Source organism: Manacus vitellinus, unplaced genomic scaffold (assembly GCF_001715985.3).
Source record: "Manacus vitellinus isolate BGI_N305 unplaced genomic scaffold, ASM171598v3 scaffold_0_pilon, whole genome shotgun sequence".
In the NCBI taxonomy this organism is placed as follows: Eukaryota; Metazoa; Chordata; class Aves; order Passeriformes; family Pipridae; genus Manacus; species Manacus vitellinus.
Genome location: NW_021938789.1, coordinates 9,411,749 through 9,438,613, shown reverse-complemented (window position 1 = coordinate 9,438,613; position 26,865 = coordinate 9,411,749). Strand labels below are relative to the sequence as shown.

At 41.7% G+C, this 26,865-nt stretch overlaps 1 protein-coding gene across 1 annotated transcript; it reads right to left on the bottom strand.

Moving 5' to 3' along the window:
- Nucleotides 1-20: 20 nt before the first annotated feature.
- On the bottom strand, nt 21-26,386 carry LOC103763571 (ADP-ribosyl cyclase/cyclic ADP-ribose hydrolase 1). Its single transcript, XM_008930351.3, has 8 exons — nt 26,118-26,386; nt 11,421-11,550; nt 10,660-10,795; nt 9,785-9,867; nt 7,975-8,051; nt 7,350-7,442; nt 5,005-5,091; nt 21-1,771 (listed from the first exon to the last, which is right to left on the bottom strand). The coding sequence occupies exons 1-8, from the start codon at nt 26,354-26,356 to the stop codon at nt 1,690-1,692; spliced, it is 927 nt and encodes a 308-aa protein (XP_008928599.1). The 5' UTR covers nt 26,357-26,386; the 3' UTR covers nt 21-1,689.
- Between the last annotated feature and the right edge of the window lie 479 nt (nt 26,387-26,865).

Sequence of the window (26,865 nt, the reverse complement as noted above, 5' to 3'; positions counted from 1 at the left end):
ACAATTAATGAATTTCTGAATTATTTTTAGAAAGTGGTTTATTTCCTTCTTTCTTGACTTCCAGAGTTTAAGTAGTATGTGAAACTGAATTAACAACATTTACTATCAACAATTTTATTATAGATCTTGATTTTACTGTTGACATTTTATATTACAAGAGAAGAGGTACAAAAGTGAGAATGAAGACAAACTCTTGACTGATAGTCAGAAGTAACCTATTTGGAAGCACTGGTATGTGTCTGCGTTGATCCCTCTAAGTAGTTACATAACAGAGTGCAAATAAAAATACATTTCATTTAATGTAATATTATGGGTGAGGTCTTGGGTGTGTCCAGCCATACTCAGTGCAGGCCCTCTATTGCTCTAGCAGAGAAGAGGTTTATGTAGAGATGTTAGAAATTACACCAGCTTGTGTAGCTCCATAAACATCCTTTGCACTCTGGGTAGTCACTAAAACATATGGTGTTATAACCTTCTGCCTGTGGGATCATGGAAACCTCAGTCTGCCTAACACATTGGTAGCTGCTGGTGACTTTGGCACCTCAGCACTAGCAGCATCTCTGTAGCAAAGCCTGCTCTGTTCTCTGAGTGTCACTGGCACTGCACAAAGGCACTACAAACCGCGGCCACAAATAGGCCTCAGATATTTGTTATAAACACTGCATTTGACTATGTATATGAGACCAGTAAAATAGAAATCAAAGGAAATCAATGAAACCTGCTGTTTCAGTGTACTACAGTGAGTCTGTGCTTGTGAATTATACACCACAAGGCATCACCTTTCACCTCAGAAACTGAGGTCAAGAGAGACTCCTTATTGTGGCAACTGTTTGATGTTTGTTTCTATTCCAGTGGATGCCCAAGTTGTGGTCTGAGGGACCTTTTATGAAAGTTGGAAGGCTTGCACTTACTGCTATATTAAGAACAAAATGTAATCTGAACTGCAATGGTGTTTCCAGTAGGATTTAATGGGGCTCTCTGAGTCAGTCTCACTATTTTCTCTCCCAGTTACACACTCAGCAGTTCTTACAGATGCTGGCAACCCTTTGAGTGGTTTCTGGTCTTTTCTTGGCTCAGCTCAGCCCAGCGATCTCCCCACCAGCTGCTTACTGTGATACCCACTAAAAGGTAAAAACCACTCTGCCTCTTCCATTGCTTGCTTTACCTGCTCAGAGGTGTCACAGTCCCTGGGGAGAAACATGATTAATACCCTGTGCCATTGGGCAATGTTCCCCTTTGGGGAATGTTCCACCAGGGCATGCATAGCATGCCCTGATCATTTCCCACCCAGCCTTCCAGCAGGGAGGAAGCTGAGTGCGATCTGGGCAAATTCTGCCTCTGCTGGAAAGCCTCTGTCTTCTCTATGGATGCCCTAGAGAATTCCTGTTCTCTGCCTCTGGAGAGTTGTACAGGAGGGAGAGAACTAGGGCAAAGCTAGGTATGTTCAGCTAAGTTGCTGAACATGGCCCTGGCCCTTCTGAAATAGTACATTTGAATGCGTGTGTGTACAGTATCACACCTTAAGTATCATCTCCTGCTATAACTGCCTGTTAGTATCACAGCAAGGATTTCTGGTTATGGACTGGGTACACACCACGCTACTATTTATCACTCTAAGCTATGTAGCCACATCTTTTCCAGCTTTACACACAAATGATGAAAATCTTCAGTATCGTGGAGGCCACCCTTTCATGGAACTGCTGTGCTGTTGGTGCAAAGTCTGCAGTCTGTGTGGTCAGGGTTATGCACACACTGAAGGAGCTGAACTGGCCTGAGATAAAACACAAAAACAAACAAATATTTAGTAATCACTTTGCAAGTACAACAGAATAACTTCACAGTTAAATGCAATATGAAAGTCAAAGTGCAGGTTACACCTGTGTTTATCAAGCAGCTATCTTTCTTAGGGTAATTCTCTTTGATCTTGCTGCAGAAATGTAACTTTGGTGTTTATAGGGACAGGAGCAAGTTGGTACAAAACAAAGTAGGATCTGACCTCACAGCATGTCAGCTATGCTGCAATATCAAAAATAATTATGAAAAAGAAGTAAGATCTGCAGAGCTGCTGCCATGCTGGAACTTCACCACCTCACTTACTCACTGGTAACCCCTACTGCTACAACATAAAGCTCTCGCTATCAATGTCAGATATGATTAGATTTTTTGCTAATACATCCAGTAAATCTATTTTTGGGGGTTACTTCTGGAAGACACTGTAGACATGGACAAAGGCAAGAGAAAATGATCAGCATCAGCTGCTACGTGGCATGGAAAGCCAGATGCTGATACAGACCCACACAGTTCTGTTTGCCATGATTCCAGGGGAGTGAAGATAACTTACATGGTCTATCCTGAAGTTTTGCTGTACCTGTAAATTTCTTATTTTATTATTGCCATGAATATAAAATAGTAAAATTAATTATCTATGTTGCTCTTACACAGTTGTTTATATATGTGTTACTTGAGCTCTGACAAAAAGCCCTACTTGTTAGCTTACCTTAAAAAGTGAGTTGTGAGGCACAGAAATGGGTGTGTCAGGCTTCAACTTGTGCTAAGCCATGAGGGATATAAGCTACTATATATTTCCTCTTCCTCCCTGGCCCCTTAGCTTATTTCATAATAGGCTAAAATAATCTGTACCAACTTAAAGTTCCTGGGAGTATTTCTTAAAGCCTACATTTACCCAAAGAGAAAATGAGCACATGATTTGGCAGATTTATGCACCACACCAGTGATAATTTTTTCACTATGTGCAAAGCACCCACTAATCAGGTTCAGCAACACTCAGAGTTGAGGTTTTGCTGGCACTTTTCCTCCTGTCAGCAGAAATTTTAAACTCGATTTCTTCGTGGTCACTGTGGCCAAGGTGGCCACCCATCTCCACTTCGCTCATGAGATCCACTCTGTTGACAAGCAGCAGATCAAAGAAGACATCTTTCCAAGTCGGTTACCTTAGGACTTGTTATAACAAGGTAACTCACCTAGTTGATCAAAGGAAGCCAGCTGATGGAATCTTTTTGGATTTCAGTAAAGCTTTTGATACCGTCTCTCACAGGATCGTTCTGGACGAAGTGTCCAGCACACAGCTGGATAAACACACCATGTGGTGGGTGAGCAATTGGCTCATAGGTTGAGCACAGAGAGTAATAGTGAACAGGGTAACATCACACTGGCCACCTGTCACTAGTGGGGTTCCACAGGGCTCCATCCTGGGCCCTGTGCTCTTCAATATCTTCATGAATAACTTGGACGCAGGAATGGAAGGGATACTAAGCAAGTTTGCACATGACATAAAACTGGGAGGAGCTGTTGACTCCCTTGAAGGCAGGGAGGCCCTGCAGAGGGACCTCAATAAATTAGAGGACTGGGCAATCACAAACCATAGGAAGTTCAACAAGGGCAAGTGCCAGATACTGCACCTGGGATGGGGCAACCCTGAATGTATGTACAGACTGAGGAATGAGATGCTGGGAAGCAGTGCTGCAGAAAGGGACCTGGGGGTCCTGGTCAAGGCAAGTTGAATATGAGTCAGCAGTGCCCTGGCAGCCAGGAGGGCCAATCGTGTCCTGGGGGGCATCAGGCAAAGCATCGCCAGCAGGTCAAGGGAGGGGATTGTCCTGCTCTGCTCAGCACTGGTGCAGCCTCACCTTGAATATTGTGTGCAGTTTTGGGTACCACAATATAAGAAAGGTATTAAGCTCTTGGAGAGTGTCCAAAGGAGGGCAACAAAGATGGTGAGGGGCCTTGAGGGGAAACTGTATGAGGAGGGGCTGAGGTCGCTTGGTCTGTTCAGCCTGGAGGAGACTGAGGGGAGACCTCATTGCAGTTACAACTTCCTTGTGAGGGGAAGAGGAGGGCCAGGCACTGATCTCTTCTCTGTGATGGCCAGTGACAGGACCTGAGGGAATGACCTGAAGCTGTGTCAGGAGAGGTTTAGGTTGGATATTAGAAAAGTGTTCTTTACCCAGAGGGTGGTTGGGCATTGGAACAGGATCCCCAGGGAAGTGGTCACAGCCCCAAGCCTGAAGAGTTCAAGAAGTGTTTGGACAATACTCTCAGGCACATGGTGTGACTCTTCGGGATGGTCTTGTGCGGGGCCAGGAGTTGGACTCAATATCCTTGTAGGTCACTTCCAACTCAGCATATTCTGTCATTCTGTCATTCTGTAATGCCCAAACGGGAATATATTGCTCTGCTCTCAAAATTAAAGTCCTATCATTTGTCTCCTTTGCAGACCAATTTTTCCTTCCTTAAAACTTTTGCCACAAACTCAGTCATTTATAGAAATGTGTGTTTACTTTGGAAATGTTCTTATCCAAATATGAGTCCTTGACACTGAAAAGCTGTTCCTGACAGATAAGACATAAGTACTATTGAACCTTTTCTGCTTTTCTAAAGAACAATTTCAATCTCTGTGAAGGTCTCTGAACCGACACAGAGGGATAAAGGCTCTCAGACTTTTGTATTTCCTCAGCAGGCAGATGAAGATTTCAGGCAAGTCGGGACTTGGGCTGCTGTTTCCCAGACTCCTGTTTTTTTTCTCCTGACAATATTATAGTAATTACTAATGCTTATCATGTCTCATGCCTCATCCTCTGACAAAGCAAATGGACAGAAACAAGCTCAAACCAAAGAGAAGGAAGTAAGGACCATCCTTGGCACCCTGCACTAGCTGTATGCAGCAGGGAGGAAAGCTACCCATTTGGTTTGGATTATTTTAGGTAGAAGCCTGGTCAGACGAAAATCTGGAGGCTGGATTGGTCCTTTCCTGAAAGCAACATGCTCATTGGGAAGTGCAGGACAGAGAGCAAGACCCAGACCCAGCCAACACCAGGGCTGAGCCCAGCTGAAAGCCCCTGAGAAGGACACAGCTACATTGGAGGGATGTCATGACAGTAAGGGGAAAGTCCGCTTTCATTTCTTGTAAACCTATATTAAGTCAAGAGGTAGATGCAATATTAATTTTATATCAGAAAGTTGTCACAGATAAGAGCGGGTAATTACCTGTAATTATCTTCACAGATGATCTTAAAGTTTCGCTCTTCCAAGATGTTTTTCAACCTCTGAATGGAATGACCTGAGCAGGATTCACTGCAAAGAGAAGACTTTCATTACTTGTGTTCCTTGTGTGTACAAAAAGCTCAGCTAAATTCCACACTATGTCACTGCTTTATTACAGGTAAGGTTCTTTAAAGGCTTCTTTGCTAATGTGCTGTAAAGTCCATTGGGTTCATGGAGCTTTGGCTACCATTGGGCCTTTGCTAGTAGGAACTGTGTGATGTTCAGCTGTGAATCTTGCATGAGAACTTTGGGCAGGAAGACATCTGTGGGAAATAACTCAGTTCCATTCACAGTTCAGTGTGTTTTACAACTGTTCCAGAGCTACAGATGGCTTCCATCCACAGGAGCACAATATAAGGCTCATTCAAATCCGTGGAAGGACAAAAGGATCAAGTCCTCTGTGTTATATGGCCAATCACAAAAATCAGCAGCTAAGTCCCAGGTAGGAAGTAAGATAGATGGAAACAGATAGAAAACATGGGAGGAAGCAGGCTATGAGCACTGTCTGTCTGACTCAGTCTGTGGCTGCTGCTGCTCTGTTTTGACAAGAGGCTGTTTCAACCACTTTTGCACTGGTAGGAGCCCTAACTTGTCTATTTCTTTACCATCCCAATGGTTACATGGAGCATATGGTCTTGTCATACCTTTGAGATCTTTATCTCTACGCTCAATTTGTGTGAAATAGCCTAAGGGGCCCTAAAGCTGTACTGAGATGATTGACAAATGTCATAGGCACAGACAGAGACACTGCAAAAGAATTGTTACCTCAGGGTAAAAATCATCTCCTTATCCAGAGTATAGGACGCGCTTCAGGGCAACAATACAATACTGGTGTAAATCCTGTTCCTAATATGTGACGTTAGTGGAAAGCACAGTCAGCTCTTTTTTGGTCACTAGATTTGCCAGGTTATCAGTGATTCAACTTGGAATACAAATCAGAAGACAAAAGGTATACATATTATTGGAGCTACCCTCCATCTTTCTCCTTGGAAGTAAGTCAAAAATAAAAAGGAAACTGCTGTGAATTTGGTGCAGGAGGAGGATGTGTCAAGTAAGAGGGCTGGCAGGGCACTGTCTTGTTGAAGCTGCTGAGGAGGAACCTGATGGCTTTTCTGATGCCGGGAAATCATGGGACAAAAGATCCAGTGCTACATCTGGGAAAACTGATGTAAAGATTACTCAATGTGCTTTTCTTCAGCAAAGCTCTATGCAATGGACCACATGAGTAAGCCTGGTGTGCTGACCACAGCACAAATGCACACCTGTGAGCTGTGGCAGATATGTCAGCTTGTGTGGCAAAGAAACACTTCTGGGTGTTTGGACTAGGGGAGGGGCTGCAACACTGGAGCTGGTACTGTGTCAGACAGTGAGGCTGTCTGAGCAAGGGTCTCTGCTGGGTCCACACTCCTTCCCAAGTTGCACTGCATCATCACAGCCTGCTTCCTGACCCACAGCACCAAAGCTGCTGTTTCTGTCATGGAGATCCTTAAGAATGGGAGAAACTGTGTCAGTGCATTATAACCATGAGAGCCAGAGAACTGTCTCTGAAGTTGGAGTTGAAGGCACTGAACCTTATGCTTAGTGCTTGAAATGTGGTAGGTCTGCAAATGAATCTGATTGGGATGAAAAAGATCACTGAGAAAGGCTCAGATGTGATTTGAAGTCACTGTTCTGCTATGAATAATTCTATGGGAAGTATTTAAGCTATAAATTTGTGATTATAAATCACAAAATTATTTAGGTTGGGAGGGACTGCTTGAGATCATCGCATTAGTTAAACTAATATCAGCTAGAGCGGTTGCTCAGGACCCAGTTATGTTTTGAGTATGTCCACAGATGAAGATGCTACAGCATCTCTGAGAAACCTATTCCAGCATTCAAAATTATTTTCTCAAAAATAGCCGTACTCAGCTTAATTATACTATTCCTTTGGACAAACTTATTTTCCAGCTGTTCACCCTTGCAAACGTAGCCTGCTCTCTGACTTCAGTGCTGCAACCATACCAAAGATCTGTAGAGCTCAGTGGGGTTGAAAGGAATTTAAAGGTCATGGGACCTCTTGAAAGCAAAGAAAATGTAACTGTGTCTTAGCCATAACTGTTCAGCAGTACCTACAAAAAACCCTAAAGAAAACAACAGTACTAATGTTATTTTTTCCAGTACAGTAAGCAGCTTAGGAGGGTAGATGTAGAGTAGGTTTCCTGAGTTTAAGGCAGTGTCACTGTCAGACCTAGCTGTGCTGTCTACGTTTCATGTGCTGCTCATCGTTGGGTACCGGCACGACTTACCTTTGAGGTCCGCCAATGTCATGCATTAGCCAAATGTGCACTTCAGAGACTTTATCTGGATTTAGATTAAAGACCTCAATACTTCCAAAGATGCTGTAAGGACGGGACATGAAACAGCAAAACATTCTCAGTTATCTGAGAAAGATGTACAGAGTATGCTCCCCAAATATTAGTGCTTATTAGTGTTGCTATTATTGTCATTGAAAGAAGATTATCCCACCAATGGATTTTCATAGACTATTTAATTGTCTTATGGTAAAATATTTTCTCCCCATTCTTATTTCACTCTCAGGAGAACTCTCGAAACTGTCTGCAGACAGAAACAAGCTGAGGTTTTGCCATCTTTAGTGCCTCTTCTCTTGTTCAGTTTCTTGGCTATTGATTTGGTTTGGTGCCAGGGACATGAACATGGCTGTTCCCCCAACCAGCATATCCTTCATCTTTCAATATTATTCAAGACTGCCCTTCCAGCCAGGTACCTCCAGGATGCACTGTCTGTGCCAGTAGTTTAGACCCATATGTGAGTTTTCCAAAATCCATTCTGCACTAGGACTCACTGGAAAAGGCACCCTCACGAGCATGCAGGCCCCACAGAAATATGGATGGTTGCATGGTGAGTGAATACCTGCTGCTTCTGAAAGCTCCAGCTTCTATTGATCCGTTGAGCATCACTTGAACCACACCACATGCTGCTTCTGCAAACTGAACAGAATCAATGGGCATTATACTCTGACACTACATCCAGTGCCACATCAGACTTGGGGCTGGTAGAAATTACTGTAACTTCGTTGATGTCATCAGAACTGTCTAATACAAGTAGAGGATCCAGCCAATACTGTTGCAGAAAAAAAAGCCTCCAAAGGCTACATCGAAACTGTGATAAAGCCTCATCAGCCAGCTATGAATTGACTGAGGTTGCATGGGACCAGTCAAAGAGTCAAAGGAGTACAGCAACTTTGCTGTCACTGCTGGTTTTAGTTTTTATGGGGCTTTCCAGAGCCCCAGCAGCTACAGCTGTCTGTAGTAACTCAGAATAATCCTCAGACTGCTTTAGCTCAGGCAGTGAGGATGACCCAGAACAGAGATACTACTAGTTTAAGAATGTACAACTCATCACATATTCATTTTCTTGTGACTCATGCTCTGTGTTCTTTTGTGGCTTGGGATTTTTCTCCCTAGATATTTTAGCAAAGCTCATCATAGAGTTTTGTTTGATTTGATTTTTAAATTACTGAGTTATATAATCACTGCTCTTTTATTCTTTAAAACTCATGGCCAAATATTTAAAGACTACTAAATTTTATAAAGTACCTACTCTAGATATATAATCTATTGGTAAAACAAACAATTTTAAAAAAGCTTAATGCAGGTAATTGTACTTATCAGACCTTACAAGTCCTCTTAAACATTGTGGCTCAGCCTCAGATCTTGAGAGCTCTGAATTTGCAGGGAAGTTCCATTATGTCTAACTTTCTAATGTAACGAGTTTTAGTAGATCTTAAATTTATTTGGGTTAGGAAGCCTGCAGTTGAGATACCTGACTCTGAATGGTGGTTTTATCCCTCCCAGGCTCTGGAACTGGGGAGAATTAATGAGAACATAGAAGTTGTTTTGGCATTGGAAAAATTATGCACACTAGTTTCCCCACAAAGCAATTAGTTATTTTACAGTGAGTAGACTTTTTTTTATGTACACGAGAGCTGAAGCATACAGGAATGCTTGTTTTCCACCTGGGCAGTCATCTACTAAATAGTCATACCAAGAGTGAAATCTTGAGAGACATGTAAAATTAAAGTGATACAGGACATCAGGCTTTTTTCTGGCTGTTTTTTCCTGTAAAGTGTTGATTCAACAGAGTTAAGCTAATTGCTTAACTGGGACCAGCAGGATCTCATTCATGTCACAGGAGCTGGCATGATCATATGGGTGGGGACATCACAGGAACCTTGCCAGATACGGATGTGGGAGGATGTGCTCTTCAGGTTTATGCCAGGAAGGTGCAAGGGGATTCTCAGCTGCTTTGAAAATTTCTGTGGCAATCTGGGCACTGCTCTCCACATTAACATGCTAAAATGTATTTCACTGTACAATTTCCATCCTGTGATTTAATTAAGGTGGTGATAGTTTTAATTACAAGCATTATTTGCAGAGCTTCAGCAGTCGATCAAGGGTTGCTCTAGACGCTGGCACTCAGCCTCCATCCACAAATAAGAATGCCCAAACTACAGTAACATTAAACATCATACATAAAATATGGAACCTTGGAAACACATATTTCCAACACCATGATTTTTAGCCCCCAGAGCTAAAGCTCTTGTGAACTTCTACAATTCCATTTTTAAAATCCAGTTTGCAAACTCACATTTTTTGGCAGTGTCAGGAACTTAATGACTTTCAAGACTCTTGGATTCATGAAGATTTATTCTAGATCTTACCATCTTGGATGCCATTTTCCAGAACACGGAGCTGGGGTTGCTCTCACATTCACTTCGTTTTGGACAAGATTCATAGTTGATTCCTGAGAAGAAGTATGTTTATAGAATAGCTAAGGTTGGAATGAATATTGTTGCAATGCTTATATGGCTTTGCCTGTTGATTAACAATGGCAAAAAGATTTGCCTACTACCAAGGAAAGAAGGCTACATGAGGAAAGGGGTCTTGGAGGAAAAGGAATTTTCGTGTGTTCAAAGGTCTTCCCATTTCACACTCACTTCAGGGAGGGACCTGCAGATCCTGTATGACAAATAATTCTCAGAAAACTGAGAAGGGAAAACATGTAGTCCCAAATGTGAGAAACAGGCTGGCTCTTTGACAAACACTGTCTGATTGCATTGAAAAATTAAACTTTGTCCAACATTTCCAGTAGTTCTATCCCAGTTCAAAGGTTGCCAGCCTTAAGCACCAACTGAGGATTCCTGCAGGCAGCAATACCCCAGGGAAACCGAATACTGCCCCAACACTTTGACTGGCCTATGACCAGGTCCTTCTGAATGACATTCCTGTTTTGCAATTTGTACCACAGAAGGCAAAGGGATGAATCAAGCAAACTAGGTAAAGAGGGCTAGATGTGAACTGTAATCCAAGCAGCAACTTGATGTTAAAATAACATCCAAAGTTGTGTTTTTTAAATTAACCTGAGAAATCAGTATTATTTTCAGTCTTCCATAACATGGGACAGAAATACAGTTAAGGTTTTAAACTAAATCACCAGCAAACAATGTGAAAAGGATTGTGTTTAGGTGTAGATACACAAAAGAAAATCTGTAATTCCAGTGTTTGTATTTGTTTTGCAAAAAATAGGACTTATTACCTGGGGTAGAGGGGTCTCCACACCATGAAATCTTATCAGCCATATAACCCAACAAGGTGTCCTCCAAGGTAAGGAAATTTTGATTGGATTTTGTATAACGATGAACAAGGTCATTTGTCTTGCTCCAAAACAGTGACTGTGAAATAAGGTACAATGTCCGATAAGTGATAGTTATACTAGACCTGATAAAAAAATTTTTCTGTAGAAAACCAAAAAGTTCATGATAATGAAGTAGTTTTAGTTTTTACTAAAATGCAACAAGTTATTTGTGCAGCCCACACTCTCATATCCAAAATATTTTTGGATGGGTTTTTTTTTGTGGAAATGGACATGTTCAGCTTGTGAAGCATTTTGAAAGAAAGGTTTTGATTAGTTCTCATAGGATATATACCCAATTTGTTATATGTTTTTGAGCTGCACATGGAAGAGCAGCTTCTTGGAAGCAGCATCCCTCTAACAGAATGATCACATGCTCCTTACAGAGAGCCATATGCTCAGGGAACAGGGACATCTCTGCCACTTCACCAGGATGACCCTTATGCAGGGATGATTCCCAGAGATAGAGTATGGACAGGGTTACTGGGGTCCAGAGGTGATAACTGCAGGGCTATTGCAGTAAGTGCAAAAGCAAAATATCATCCTTGTCAACCTACAGACCCTCACAGCCATTATGGATGTGATCCCATCACTCAGAGCACAACACAGACTTGCCATCCCACCACAACCCTACTTTTCCAGCCCACCATGCATTGTGATGTTACCTTGTTACAGGGTATATGATGACTTGCTAAATCCATTAGAGGCTGATAATCTTCTGCTGTGATATTACAGGGATTCTTGTAAATGAACGCATCTTTTAATGATTCCCATATTTTTAGGCAATCCTTATCTCTGCCGGAAGATTAAAACATAGTTAACCAATATTTATGAGTATTTGTGTCTGTGAAAGCTTCTCCTGTTATGGTCAAACACTATGGATGAGATATTAAAAGAATTCCAACTGTGCTCAGGCACCAAATACATTATCCATTACAAAAGCAGAGTATCTTTAGCAAATTAAGTATAAACTGAGGAATGAACAGTTCCAAAACATCTTTCTCTTTTTCCTGCATTTCAAACTATTGTTTATTGCAATATGTGAATGTCGTCTATGTTTTTATCCGTTAAAAAGAGCAATGCTTATATCACATAACCAAAAGACTGAATTTCTTGATTATTCATACCAAATCATGAGAAACAAATAGCTTCTCGGACTATAGCTTGTACATTTTAAAAGTATGGCCAAAAGATACTGTCCCTTCAGGTACAGCAAACCAGAAATATGCCACATGTCTCCCTGCAAAGAGTTTGACCTTACAGAAATAATATCTATAATTTTATCTGACACAAAAGCAGGTCTATCTGTTTTGAACCTGAGGTTATTTTTATTTATGCGCTAATTTTCAGCTACTGACTTTGCAGGAGCCAAAGCTGATTTTCACAGGTATATCCAAGAACCACATCAGGTGCTTGGTCTCCGTGGTTTTTTTCAGTCTCCTGCTGATCCTCCACTGTGTTACATGTTCTAGCCCTTTTGCTCTCACTGGCATTGAGTCAGAGGAATTCCACTGAGTTTACATGAGGGATCTCCTTCATGCCTCACGCGACTGTCACCTCAGCCTGCACTTGTTTCTTCAGGTGCTGCTTTGTCAGCCTAGGAAATAAAGCACCTCTCCGCTCACAGAAGCAGGGCTCCTCTGGTACTACCAAGAGGAAATCTCTTGCACAGCATGGGCAAGCAATCATATCTCTGTGCTGAAGCAGTGCCATGGGGACTGCAGCATAAATAACACTTTGGATGGCTCGGGACATTTACTTTCTTGTTCTTGAGGTAATGAATGAAAACTCTGCACTTTCATAATTCATAATTATTGACTGTCTAGTATGTGTTCTCAGGGCTGTCCCCCATGGGTGCACTTCCCTTCCTCTTCATGTTCCCAGAGTCTCAATGGCACATGGAGAACCTGCCCCTCACATTACAGCAGTGACAATAAGGTAGTGATTCTGCAACCCTCTCTTCCCCATTTTTATGTAAATTTAAAAGGTTGACTGCATCATTCTAGTGTCTGCATGTCTCTGTAGAGCTCTTTTGACTATCTTCGAGTCATCCACTCTTTCTTCACTGCTTGCAATCACTTCCCAGTGTGTTCCCACTAAAAGCCATTTGAAGAACGGACTCTGTCTTGTGTGGATAAACTGATGCCTTCAGAGCACTATAAAAATAGCACTGATCGATTAGGACTTGACAGACACACAGCTGCAGGTTTTCTTACCAGTTGGTACTCAGGTAACACGTAGGATGTGGAATCTGATTAGTCTTAAAAATAGTCCTAGAGGAATTAAGAAAAACAGCAGTAACTCATTGAAGATTTCCTAACATTTCCAAGTTAATCAGTTGTGTGATCTCATTCCTGCTGCTGAACTTGATCATGATTTTGACTGAGTGCCTACTCGAGGATCAGAGGGGAAACTGGAATGCAGAGTTGAGCTTCTTGTATTACATGGGTCGCGCCCAGACTTTGGGACTCAGAACCACTTCCTCATTGGCTGGACATAAACTGTCTCCTTCCCTTCCTATGTTTATGGAAAACAAGCATCACACAAAGAGGAGGCGCAAACAGACTCTTGTCTGTTTGTGCCCAGAAGAAAGTGAGAGCACCTAACAGCACCACATACCAGAGGGGATTGCCTCTGTCAGACCCGCTAAAGGGGCTTGGGGCAGTATCATGCCAGGAAGGACCTGGCAATCCACAGCAAGATGTTCCAGGCTTTTCCTCCCTTCTACCTTAATTTAGGCAGTAAAAAAATCTAATTTAGTGTTATATATGTTGGCTATTGGAAGGTCATCCCACCAAGGTGGCTACAGAGCAAGTTCCCATGCTCCAGCTTCTTCCAGTCCTCCTCCGGAAGGTCAGTGGTGGATACGCTCCCATGTCTCACTCTTGGGGCAGTCAAGTGCAGTACACTGCAGAGCTCTACCTGGGCTTAATTCATCACTGAACTTGATGAATTAAAATGATCTTGTGTACTGCCACTGTGGAACACAGACAGAGCCTGGGGGCAGGGACACGGCACATCAGCCTGAAGCTTGGAGCCAAAGGCTACTGGAGGCAGCTCTGGTGCATCCCAAATTTCCTTTCATGTCATGCCAATCTGTTACAGGGGCAGCCCCTGCTGCATTAGGGGCCACACCACTTGTTTATATGAACCAAATTTACTTCCAGATAAGTAAAGATGAATAACAATGATGATTTTTTACAGGACTATTGTCTTTTATCAAAGAGCCTAAATGCATTTTCAGTTACAGTCACTGTAGAAATAAGAAGCCAAACTGCAGGTGCTGTAGGGAGCAGAGTCATTGCTTTGCTGTTGCACTGTGGTGTCAGTGAGAATTCACATGTTTTACTTAGCAAGATTTAACTTGGGTGTATTAAATTTTCTCCCGGAGGAACCTTTCTCTGGCTGCAGAGTGCAAATAACTGATAGAGACAATACTCCAAACTTTGGTGCTTTATTTAGGGGCTAGGAAGTCGTAAATACCTCTCCCTGCCAAAAGGGATTACAACACGGCCACACTGAATCAGCCAAAAGTGAAGGCTCCTGCTGATCAAGGGGTGACATTAGAGAAGAGGCAGCTCTGCCCTTTGCTCTGCACACTCAATGGTATCATAAAGATAATTTGTAGGGCTTGGCTGTAAGCACAGGTACATCTCACATACACTTGTATGGCTCGCACTTTCTAATCTGTCAAATGATTTGTCCTCCTGGCAGAATTCTTTTTTACTTTTTTTTAAAGATACTCCTGAAACCTGTTATATGTAACAGTGTTAACAGCCACAGGTGACAGCTGGGTACCTATTGATCTATACTTTCATATGGCAAAGTTTCAAAGATTTTTTTAAGATTGGTCTCAGAAGACAAAATATTTTTCAAGGAACCATAAAAAACCCTGTTTATTTCCAAGCAGAGAGGTAAGTGATAGACACAGTACAAAGCATTTCTGCTGCTGGACTCAAGTCATGACCATGAGAGGCATGAAGTAACAACCATTCAGGTGATTCATGATCCTGCTGAGATAGATTGCTGAGTCACAAATCCAAAGCATCAGTTTTCTAGCCTGTCAAGATGCCAAACTCAGCACTGGATGATTTGTGTCGATGTCACTAATATCTGAGAGAAGAGTCTTTATCCACAGTTCTGGTAGAGCTGAGCCAAACTGTATGTTTAATGTCAAAGAAGTTGGTAGGGCTTAGACTTCAAATGGAGGAAGCTCTTCTACAGGTGATAATCAACAGGTACTGTTAATTGTACCCCACAGAAGAATGATAAGGCATGAAGATGGATTTTATGGAAACTAGGCAATTTCAGCTTTGGTTTAGAAATCAAAATACAGATCTTCAATGTAAAAAAATACATACAGAAGTTAAACAGCCATTTATTTTTGCTGTCCTTATCTATAAACATACAATATTATCAACATGTATATTTTTACATCTGAATAAAAATAATTCATTGATTTGCCATTGGAAAGCTGTATCTCTGATAGGAAGCACAAGTTTTACCTCACATCCCGAAGAGATTACCAGTTATACAGAACTGTGATTTTAGTTTATGTATGAGAAAAAATAAGCACTGAAAAGACTTTAGGACTTGCTAACCCTAGCTCCAGGAAGATATTTCATTCTTTCCAATCTCACTGTTGAGGCAGACTCTGTTAATAAAGTTTCACCTGACACTTTTTTCATCACAGAAAGAAAATATTTGTCTTGTGTGCAGCATTTAACTTACACTGAGCAGAGGTAAAGGCAGAGACCTGTTATAACTCTGGGCCTCCTGCAAACAATATGAGAAGTTTTCTGGCATGTGGTATGCTAAAAATTCCGGCAAGAACAGCTTCAGGTTGAAACAAGCACATCTGCCTTGCCAAAAAAATGCTTGAGAAACAAACTGTCCTCTTAAGGCTGCTACCAACTTCTAAGTCACGAAATGTGTTGATTTCGTTTTCTTTCTACATTTACAAAAGAAAGGATGCAAAAGAGATCCTCAGTCTACCAGTTAATAAAATTTATCTAATTCAAATAATTCGGAGCCCATGGTGATCACTCTTATATCTCACACTGCTGTGCAGCTCAAGTGTTCTCTTCCTCTGGTTTTTATGTATTTTGGGTTGTATACTCACTAGTTCTGCATCCTATCTGCAAATATCATCTCTTTATGCATAATGGATTTCTTCCTTTGAAGCTAACTTCATTTATGCTGAAATATTTAAGGCCTTTTATTCTACTATAGACTCTGAAATATTTAATCCAAATTCACTGACAAATAACATAAATATACTCTATATTTGTGTTTAATTTTTTCAATTTTTTTTTAATTAATAGAGTTTGGGAAATGTGAAATAATAACAGACTTAGATTTAACATTGTGAAATCTGCTGTAAACTTGAAACCTGTAACTCTTTCTTCAGTATAGCATTGAATAAGGGCTGGGATACAAATAACCATTAAAATTACATTTCCCTATTAAATCCAAATGTTATACATACTGCAAAGCATATCCTCCATTTGTCCTTACATTTGGGTAGAAGCTGCATTTTCCAATAAATTTGAGTATTTCTATCCATTTGCTTTGTATATGAATATCATATTAATCTATCAAATGAAAGCTGGGACCAAGAATACTTCCATTAGCATCTATCCCAGCAGCCAAATTTTAATGCGCATATTAGAAAAATGGACAGCTTCTGCATCATTATTTCTTGCATATATTTCTTCTATACACTAGTCTGGCTAACCTTGAAAGAGCACCCTTACACTGAAAGGAATAAGATGCCATTGAGCTACCTGGTAAATTACAGTTACTACAGATCTTTTTTTCTTTGCTTTATAATTTTTTTCCCTTAACTGGACATGACAGAGCAAATTTTTCCCCAATTGAAATCAATTTCATTGGTATAATATCAAGGATAATTTTCATCCCTGCTGATTTCATTCACACCATGAACAATGACTTGCTTTCAGTTCAGCACTGGATTGACAGTGGATGCTTGAAACATCTTAAGAAGGGCTTTTCCTTGGGCTGTGTTTCCTCTAGTTTTCTACTCAGAAATTTGAGAGAGATACATCAAGTATGGGACCCATTTCAAATTTACAAGTGAAGAATGACTTCCAGGCTTTATTCTGGAGAACTCAACTCTGCCCATGTCTTTCAAATTACCCTACCAGGCAGAGACACTTTCCTGGTGAGACCTGTTCTCCCCTGCAATCAATAGCAGCTTTTCCAAGGTCCAGAGTTTTATTTGTAAAACATTACAATGTCTTCAGGCCACACTGAGATTTTAATTGTGGCCCTGTGGTGAGGCTCTGAAGTTGATGGGAATAGTTCCCTGAGCCCATGTACCTAGCCTTTGCAGGGATCAAACCTCTGCAATTTGTAAAAGAAAATCCTGGTTTGCTACCACCCCTAGCCAAAACAGTGATGAACCTCAGCACTCAGAAACCGGACTCTTTAGAAAGTCAGTGAGATGTTTGTGGTTATAACAAAGCCACTTGAAGGTATAAAACCAGTTCACGCTCTTCTGGGAGTCTAAGGCATGATCTTCACCAGTAAAGGCCCAGACATCTCAGGAGAACGCACATCAAAGGAACTAAATGGTGTTGCAAGATTTCTGCATCTAACCAACCCATCTTTACCTGTGTCATTTTATCCGCTGCATTTAAGTGAACTGTGATGGCTGTAAACAGTAGTGCAATTTATACATCCATATTCAACCTGGTTTTTCACGTGAGTTAATGAGTAGCTCTGTCTTCATGTTGTCAAAAATTACGCAAGGAGCAGTAACTTTTATGCCTGTGTTGAGAGAAAGCCCTCTGAAACACAGAATACTTTTGCTAACTTTTTTGCCCTAAATATTTCTGGTTTTTTTCTTCAGCTTTCCTCCAACCTTGCTGTGTGTTTGTTAGAGCATGGTGCTAGTAACACCAATGTTGTGGGTTCAATCCCTGTATAGACCATTCACATAAGAGTTGGACTCCATGATCCTTGTGAGTCCCTTCCAACTCAGAATATTCTGCGATTCTGTGTCTCACTGCTGCTTTGGAGCAGGTTTTTTGGAGCTTCTGCCAAGGACAGCCCAGGCAGCTGTGGTTGGAATTCTCTGCAGTCAGCTTGGAGCTAAAATCAAGGAGAACACTGCCATCCTGTGGGAGAAGGGACTTCTCAGGAGCAGCAGCTGAGTTCAACCCCGAATGCGTGTGGTCCACGCCAGATGACGGCCCGACCCGTCACAGACCCTGGAGTTCGAAAATGGGGATGTGCATAAAATGGATCGGCTTCCTTCCTATTATTGTAGCACCTAAACTCTCCCATCAGTTATCTTTGTCCTAAAAATTAGACAGATGTGAATTAAGAGAGGTCAGCCAAAACACTGTCATCACTGAGCATTTGAGGACACTAGCCTCTGCTGGTTTTAGCATTAGGATGACAGAGAGGGGAAAAATTAGCAAGGGAAAAGATGAGGGAAAAAAACAGACCTGTCAGTCTCAGAGTCTTCAATAAGCACTGGTCTCTCTCTACCCATTTAGTTTCACTATTGCAAAGTGTCTACCACCACAACATTTATGGTAACTGACTTCTTTGCAACACGAAAATGAAATATTTTTTGGCAGCTTGATTTTGTATTGCTTTCTGCTAATTAAATAGTTCAAAAGCTGGTAAAGAAAGCATTGGAGGAACTGGTTGGGGATAGAGACGGAGATCCAGAACCCTGCCTCAGAAAAAGGTAACTTCTGGAACGGTTGCCCGTAGGTAGAGTAATTAAATTCCACAGGGCAAAGAGGGGGAGCCTGGAGGTCTGGAAAAAGAAGTACTAAGTGGATAGCTGCTGGGTGCACCTCAGGGCTCTGTATGTTCCTGTACAAGGAATGACCTGGAACAAAGGAGAACTCCTTGTCACACCGGTCCTTCACCTTCACCTTTGGCAGCAACGAGAAGATTTTAAGGGCAGGAGTATTTGTGGCTTTGGTTTATAGTTCTTAGAGTATTTTATGTGAGTCAGGAATTGGTGCTCCAGGACAACACTAAGCCTTATCACCATTCCGGGAAGGGCTGAGCTAAGAGGTGGCAGCTATAAAACCAGTGAAGAGTTCATCTACATAAGCAGATTTTTTTGCTGGCTGGATTTCAGCCTCCCTGGGTGAAAAAACAAGCTGCTTAAGCAGATGGTGTTTTCAGAGATGCTCTATAAGTGGGACAGAGCGTCCAGAAGGGCAGAAGTCTCGGGCAGAAGTCTCACCCAGTCTGCATTTTGACAGAGGGTCATAGTTGCTCTACAGTTGAAGCTTCCAAGTGAGGGCTGTGTCATCAACAGATACAGAGGGAAGAAATTTAAGCTGGCATCCTACTCTTTGACTAGAAGAAGTATTTTTAGTAGAGTTTTAATGTTAGTAGTAAACTTGGAAAAACACTTAGATAACAATGATTTAAATGAAAGTATGTTACAGCAGGGAAATGTTCCATGGCTTAATGCAGCCTCATTTTTTTTCTCCCATAACATGAATTTGCACAACATTTTGGGGATTTTTCTTTTTATAGAACTAGAGCTGCTGCGATGTGGCATAAACACAGTAAGTCAGGAGAAGTCCCTGCTTCAAGTGTGGTATGTGTCAGCAGGACATGGACAAGGGAACAGATCAGAGATATAATATAACTGTGAGTGAGCTCCTTGCTAATACCTTATTTTGGTGTCATGTCCCGGAAAGACAGGCTGCATCTTTAGCATAGTTTTACCCTTTGACACTTGAGATAGACTTTCATTTGACCCTAGAGGGAAAAAGGATCTATTCCTCCTATCCCCATGGATAAACAGAGTTATATTTCCGCAGGGTGCTCTGTGGTGTTAAACAGTTCTTGAGTTTTAACCATATCTTAGCAATGAGAGATGAACAATACCACCTCTGAATATGGGGGTTTTTTCACTGACATTTCTGGAGATGCGATAGGAGAACTGAAGCAGGGAAAGATGAGAGGGAACAAGATCCCCCCCTTTCAGCACCAAGCTCATAAAAACATTTAATAATTTCAGTCCTAGGGTGGTGCTATAATTTAGACAGCCACAACATTGCCCCGTAGAGCCAATTCTATAAAATCAATAAATAAGAAAGAAGGCAAAGAACAGGCAACTAACTGACTGTGCATGACTAAATTGCTGCAAAAAGTTACAGTGGAAAACTAAGCTGAACAGTATTTCATCAACAAATACTTCTGATTAATGTGTAGAAGGACAGTACAGACAGCATAATATTCTCTCTAGTATCTGGGATTAAATCCAAAGGAGGCTTCCCCTGCAAGGAGATTTTAATATGTAACGGTGGGGTAATGGTGATGGAGTATGTATAGGCTAATCCAAATGCAAAAAATTATTTGAAATCCTACAGAATCTTTCAGTAAGAACCATTAAATATCTAATATATAGTAATTTAATAATTTTTTTATGATAATAACTCAATAGAGACAACTGACAGGTGAGCTCACATATGGCTGCCAAAGTGAGAGAAAAATTCAGATTCAACAGCATTGCTGTACCTCAGAAGTACATTGATCCATGGAGAATGGAGAAAAGACAATGTATCTTTTGAAATCTCCCTCTTAAATTTGCAGGATGCTGAGACCTTCGGTCGCTGTTGTCAGTGGAGTTACAGTGTGGGAGGGTAGATTTTCTGCACAGAACTGAGTTTGAGCTTTGCACAGAACTGGATGGCCTTTCACAGCCTGGCATTGGCATTTATACTCCAGAAGAGGAGAAATAAATATGTTGGTGATTAATTATCTCAAGAACAAATAAATGACAGCTACCCACCACCATATGAATTTGTCTGTTGCTAAAGAGAAAATTAATTCTTTCTAAGGAACTTCCTTTAGAAAGACATGACAGTAAAACCCAAATAGAGTCCTATCTTACAACCTGGAGTAGTTATGGAAACTAACTTTAAACAGCATGAGGACTCATTTGAAGGATAAACTATAGAGCCAGTAGCCCTGCCTCTATATTTTCAAGTGTTAATAACTGTCCATTTATGCCTACTAAATATTATTTTCCGGTTTCCCATTAAAGCTCAGTACAGTATATTTCGATAGAAGTGTACTTTTAAGTAAGACTCAAACAATTGTTAACATTTATAATCATCTTATCTTTGTTACCAAGAAATTAAAAGAGCAATCAAAGTTGTTCATATGTGAGTTAGAGGAAAACAATTGTAAAAGAAGACCTTGTTTTAAACATTGGAGGACAGAAGAAATGAGAAACAGAGCATGTTTCATACAACTAAAGCTAACACAGAAAAAGTATTAAAGGCCCAATACTGGCACATGAAATATGGAGAGGAACATTAACAGCATGCACAAATGTTCTGAGTTGGGTGTTTTAATAAGCAGTGTGTTATTATGATGATATAATGCCCATCTTAACACTGAGAGATAAAACAGAAGTAGCAACGAAATATCAACACCATTTCTGTTAGAGAAGAGCTAAAACATTTCTTCATTACTCTTTGTCTTAGTTTCCCAGTGCATTAGGTAGTAACACCATACTCTTCAGAAGACTGACAGTAAAGGTTTCTCTTATGTAAGGCATATTTTCTTAATGAAAAAAACAAATCTCGGGTAAATTTCAGTATAATATCATGGCTATAAAAAATAAGGCTTGGACTTTTTTGACACTGAATCAAGTCATGGCTGTTGTTTAGTGCCATGCTTGATGTGAAAGTGTTAACAATTGGTGAACACATACAACAAATGTCTAGTAAAGCATGAAGGCAAAATGCAAAAGTAAGCATAATACGAACCCCAGATTTCTTTCTGGAAGAAATTATGCTGTGAATGCAATAGTATCTCACACAAAATCATGTTCCATATATTCTTTTTGACAAAATATACTTCCATCTCCACAGGCTGCAAAGGAATAAAATGGCAAAACACATTCACGGATATTGCAGTCAGAAGACAAAGATCTCCTGGGCGTGCACTAACTCTTACTAAATTTAATGGAACAATAGACTATTAAAATTTGTTATAACAGAATTTGCCACTAATGATAAAAACAACATTAGTTGATCTAATTATATTTAGGGGGCAAATATAACTTGTGTGTCCATACAAGATTGCATGAAAGATGACTGAAGTTCTTTGCAGTTTCATCATCAGGTTTTGCACTGCTTAGTCAGGCACAGTAGGATTGCTGGTCCTGGCAGTCACATGCAATATTGAAGCTGCTCCACCTGTGTCCTGGGTGCTCTCTCACTGGCAGAAGCTAGACAAAAAAATAAGCTGGTTTGACTTCAATCATTTTCAAATAATAGGTCCTTGTAAGCTTGTCTGGACACAATCCTGTGCAATGTGCTCTAAGACAATCCTGCTTGAGCAGGGAAGTTGTACCAAATGACCCCCTGTGGTCCCTTCCAATCTTACCCATTCTGTGATTCTGTGATTCTGTGAATCAGAGACCAAGAAGTGATTGGAGATGTGAGGGGCGAGCGGTCATTACCTGAGAATGAAAATTCTCTTGAGCTGAAAATGTGAAATTAGTTTATTTCTAGATCAAAAAAAAAAAGCAATGTTTATGCTTTGAGAATTGGTGACTATGACCTTTGAGATAATGTGCCTTCTCCCTTCTTTCCCCAGGTCACAAAGTGGTACCTGACCTCAGCATGCCATTTCAATCATGGTGAAGAGGAAAGCTATTCCATCACTATAACTCTGCATCAGCAAATTTCATGCTACACCTCTTGCTAGCTGTTCTCTCCCCAGCAGGTACCAAGGTGCAGAACCATCATAAGCAGCATCCTCTGAGCAGTGGATAAATTATTATGTCACCACAACTAGTCTCGACCAGCACAGATCTTCTGACTGCCCTGACCTGTGCTTGTGAGCCTGCAGCACTGTGCATTCCATTGTGCTCCCATCTCTGATTGTATGAGGGATAAATTCTTGTAAAATTAAATTTGCATTGCCCGAGACCTGGAGATGACACTTGCCGGCGGCTTGTTAGCCACAAGAGGGAGTCTGTATTACTGGGAAGGAGAAGACGAAGTCATTTGAGGTCAAATTGTTTCTTCAGATTAAACTGCCTCTGGCCTTTATTCAGCCAAAACTACAATACATACCAATGGCCACGGCTGACGAGTATGGCATTTTTGCAAGACTAGTGAATACAGAACTTCCAGCTTCAGTTAATGTCAAAGAAAAAGTAAGACTACCGAGCTGTGACAAACTGTTGCTTTGGAGCCAGTATTTTCCAGGGCAGCCAAAAAAGAAATACTGTTCTTTACTGTCAGTATCTAATCTAGGTGTGTGATGCTGTGTGCAAGAACAAAACCCCTAAAGCCTGCTGCTCTACCATTCCCATTTTTTCTTAAAAATGGGGCTAGTATCTAAAATGCATTATTAAAGCATTTGATATTCCTTTCCTCTTTCTCAGGAACTTTGGCATGACAACAGTTCAGCACAGGAAGACTGAGAAAACTGTATGTGTACAAATGATAAGTGTGATCCAGCCAACTGCAGAAATAAACCTGAGGATTGTACTCCACTCAGCCAGTTAAACAAAATCATTACTGGCAGACACTTTATATAGTACAGTGAGCAGGTTCAATGCAGTACCTCAATGTTTTGATAGATTTGAAGAAAAAGCAAATCAACAGGATAAAATTTGACTGCATGAGGTGTTTACAAAACCTGACTGCAGACAGCAACAGCCTTTCAGTGACCTCACTGGGCTTGGGTTGTGTTGGGTTCCAGCAAGATGAGAGAGTGCAAGGAGGTATCCTCAAGGATTAAAGAGCTGTGATAGTGAAGGTGTGCACTAGCATGTCTGAGGCCTTCTCACATGATTTACAGCACACACTTGCAAAAGGGGGGATGTAAATTTGTGACTTCTGTTAAATCCATCTGTGACATCTAGAAACAGTAAAAAGTCCATATTCATATGTCAGTAATCTCCCTTTTTTTCCAAACATGACAGCTATTCCAATTTGAAATATGTCACTCCAAAATGTAGTAAACATCACACTAACTACTGCAGTGAATAGATTTTATGTTCAGAAAATATCAACAAAGTTGGAACTTAGTGGCTCTAATATTAAAAAAAAAAAGTAAAAATACGAGGATCTGTCCAGAAGTTTAGTAAAAGCAGAGCTTTTTAAACAAATGCACATGCTGGTGTAAGGTTAAAAGGGCAAGAACAGAATATGAATAAATATATGAGGAAGTGAGAAGATTTCTAACCAAGGCAGCGGGGTTCCCACGGTGGGAGTAGTGGCAACAACAATCCTAGCAGAGTACAGGACACTGCTCAGCTCATCAGCCTGCTCATGTTTCTGCAGTTCCCTGTTCATAATCTGTTTCTTTGATTAAGTGCACCACAGATCTCACACAACACAAGATCCAAGGCCTACATTAATGATGAAAGAGTGCAGGGTGAAAGATATGGGGCTTTCTGATGTGTCCTAAAGGCACCCATGTCATCATCAGAAAGTGCCAGGGACAGAAGTGGTTGGTTACACGACAAACTGCACCAAGCTCAGTGGGATCAGAAACAAGGAATCTCAAGTTGGATTCCCAGAAAAGAACTCACATTTAATTCTCTGTTCAGAAAACCTCTTGAACATTTTAGATGTACATAAATGACCATATTTTTCCTTTTTCTGTGCTCTGTGTCTCAGATAAATTTGCCTCTCCAATAACATAAAAAAAAAGGATCCTACTATACAGAAGTTATTTAATCTGAAAGAAAGTGAGCTCATAGTCATGAAGCTCTTAAACACTGATGGATTATAAACAGCATAAAATATTATGCCTTGTAATAACAACCTTTTCAGAAGACATACACTCATATATTTGTGATATTCAAAGTGTCCTTGAATTAACGGCTTAAACAAATCATTCCCAGTGATACTTGTGGTCCAGTTTGAGACTGTGCTGCCAGTGAAAACATACATGGCATTGGCTGAAAACATATTCACACAAAAGTGGTTTCTTCATCTTCAGCACTCCGATTTGAATGAAACAAGCATAAGTAATAAAGGCTATTAGGCTTCAAAATAATTTCAGATTTGAGTGTATACTTCTTTAATAAATTAATGTATTCTTTTAGAAACACGCATATGATTTTGCAAAACTTCAGGAGCTTTTTAATTTTATTTGTAGAAGAATCCTCCTTCCCTTCACTAAATCCACTTAGATATTTAGTGTAAAGCATGAACTTAAGTCTCTGCATGCTCAGGTCATGATTTTCCACGTGACCATTTCCCTTCAAATGCTGCAAATCAGCTTTTTCATACAGCATAGGATATCCAAAGCCAAAAGAAATCTAAATGCAAGCAAAGTAAATACAGCTTTGTTCTCATTATCTCAATGTCATGAAAACAAAAGGTGGCAATTGCCTTTTTTAGGACAAATGCCAGGATGGTTTTGTCACCTGCCCAAGGTGTGGGGCAGCCCCACAGCACTCAGTCCAGAGTGCTGGAAAAGTCTGTCAGAGGCTCATTGCAGACACAGAATAGGGAAGCTGGTGCCATGGAAGTGATGGATGGTTCCCTGTCGTGAGACTCTGGCTGCTCTGGATTCCATCCTGAGGGTCTGGGTGTCCCCAGTACCTTCCAGGAGGCCCAGGGCATTCCTTATCTCATACTCTGCCTTTCTCTGCAGCGAAAGGGATCAGAAAATCAGTTCTCAGCCCTAATACATTATTGCAGACCTGGGCCCAGGGAATCTCCTCTGCAGCAGAGGGGCTGCTCGGGGTGTTACACTGCCTGCTGCAATGGCCTGAGCAAGGACCACCACTGGAGCAAGGTTTTACCTGGGACTGCTGAGCTGGTACTGTGATCCACCTCTGCTCCTCCATGCAAGCTGTCTGTGGCTCGTGCTTATCACAAAGTCTTATTCACATGCTAAAAATATGTTTTGGATAACACCAAGATACTTCACAATGATTTTCTAACATCTTTGCCTCTCCTACAAATCTGTATTGAACCTTCTCCTTTCCTTACCTCCTCTGCAGTTTTGGTTACATGAGTGCAGTGTCGCATGACAAGATTTTTGGCAGATCAGATTTACAGCAAATTGCTTCACCTCCACGTACACCTGTTAGACTTCAGTTTTTATTTTAGCTTTAGAGAAGTTGCATTTATGATTATGTTTTGACCTAGGATTAGTGTTACTTATATTGGCTCTGCAGGTAGTTTCCTTAGAAAGCCACCACTAGGGCACCGATGGTTCCTGTCTGCATATTTTTCTACAAAACAGGGGTCTTACTCCTCTGATTTCTCTCTGCCACTGCACACCCAGTGGAAACGGCCGAGTGGAGGTGAGAGACGGCTCTCTTCTGTTCACCTGACACCTGAGGCACGACCGAGACCATTACTCACCCCAGCTCCGGGTACCGCTCTGTGATGTAGTTGTAGCACCTTCCCAGGACGACTTCTTGCAGGTTCTTTGTGGTCCCTCTGTCCTTCCACTTGAGCATTTTGGGGCTGTCCTCGTGTTTCCCGTGGGTCAGGAGAGAGGCCAGTACGACGGCGAGGACGAGGGCGGCCAGCAGGAGCACGATGCCCACCAGGAGCACGGTGCGCTGCCGCCTCCGGGCAGAGCCCTGCTGGAACGGCATCGCTGAGGGGCGGCCGCAGCTGCTCCCGCCGCGAGGGACAGGCGGCTTCTGCGGGCACCCCGCCCGGCCGCCCCGGTGCAGCCCAGGAGGCCGGGCTGACCCCGCGCCCCCGGTCACCAGCCGGGACCCGCGGGAGGGCTCGCTGCCGAGCGGGGTCCGGCGGGGCCCGGCCGGGGGGCGCTCGGTGCGGCCGCGTCCCGCCGCCCCCGCCGTGCCGATGGTCTCAGAGCCAAACGAGAGCTTTTCGGAGCGGGAAGGTGAGAGGCTGGCTGTTCTTTGCCCTCTGTTGCTCACTTTGCCCTGACATCCCCGAGTTACGCTTGGGGAAGTTCTCAGAGATAACGCGCACAAGCGAACTCCAGGAAATAATTTGTAAAGCTCCCGGAATCCTTGCGCAAATAACCATCCCTTTGCAGCGGCGTGCTCTGGCTGATGTGTGAGTAAAAGATGAATTCAAGTGACCCCAGTTTGTTTGCTTTAAATTAATTTGTTTGCAAATGACAGGTGTT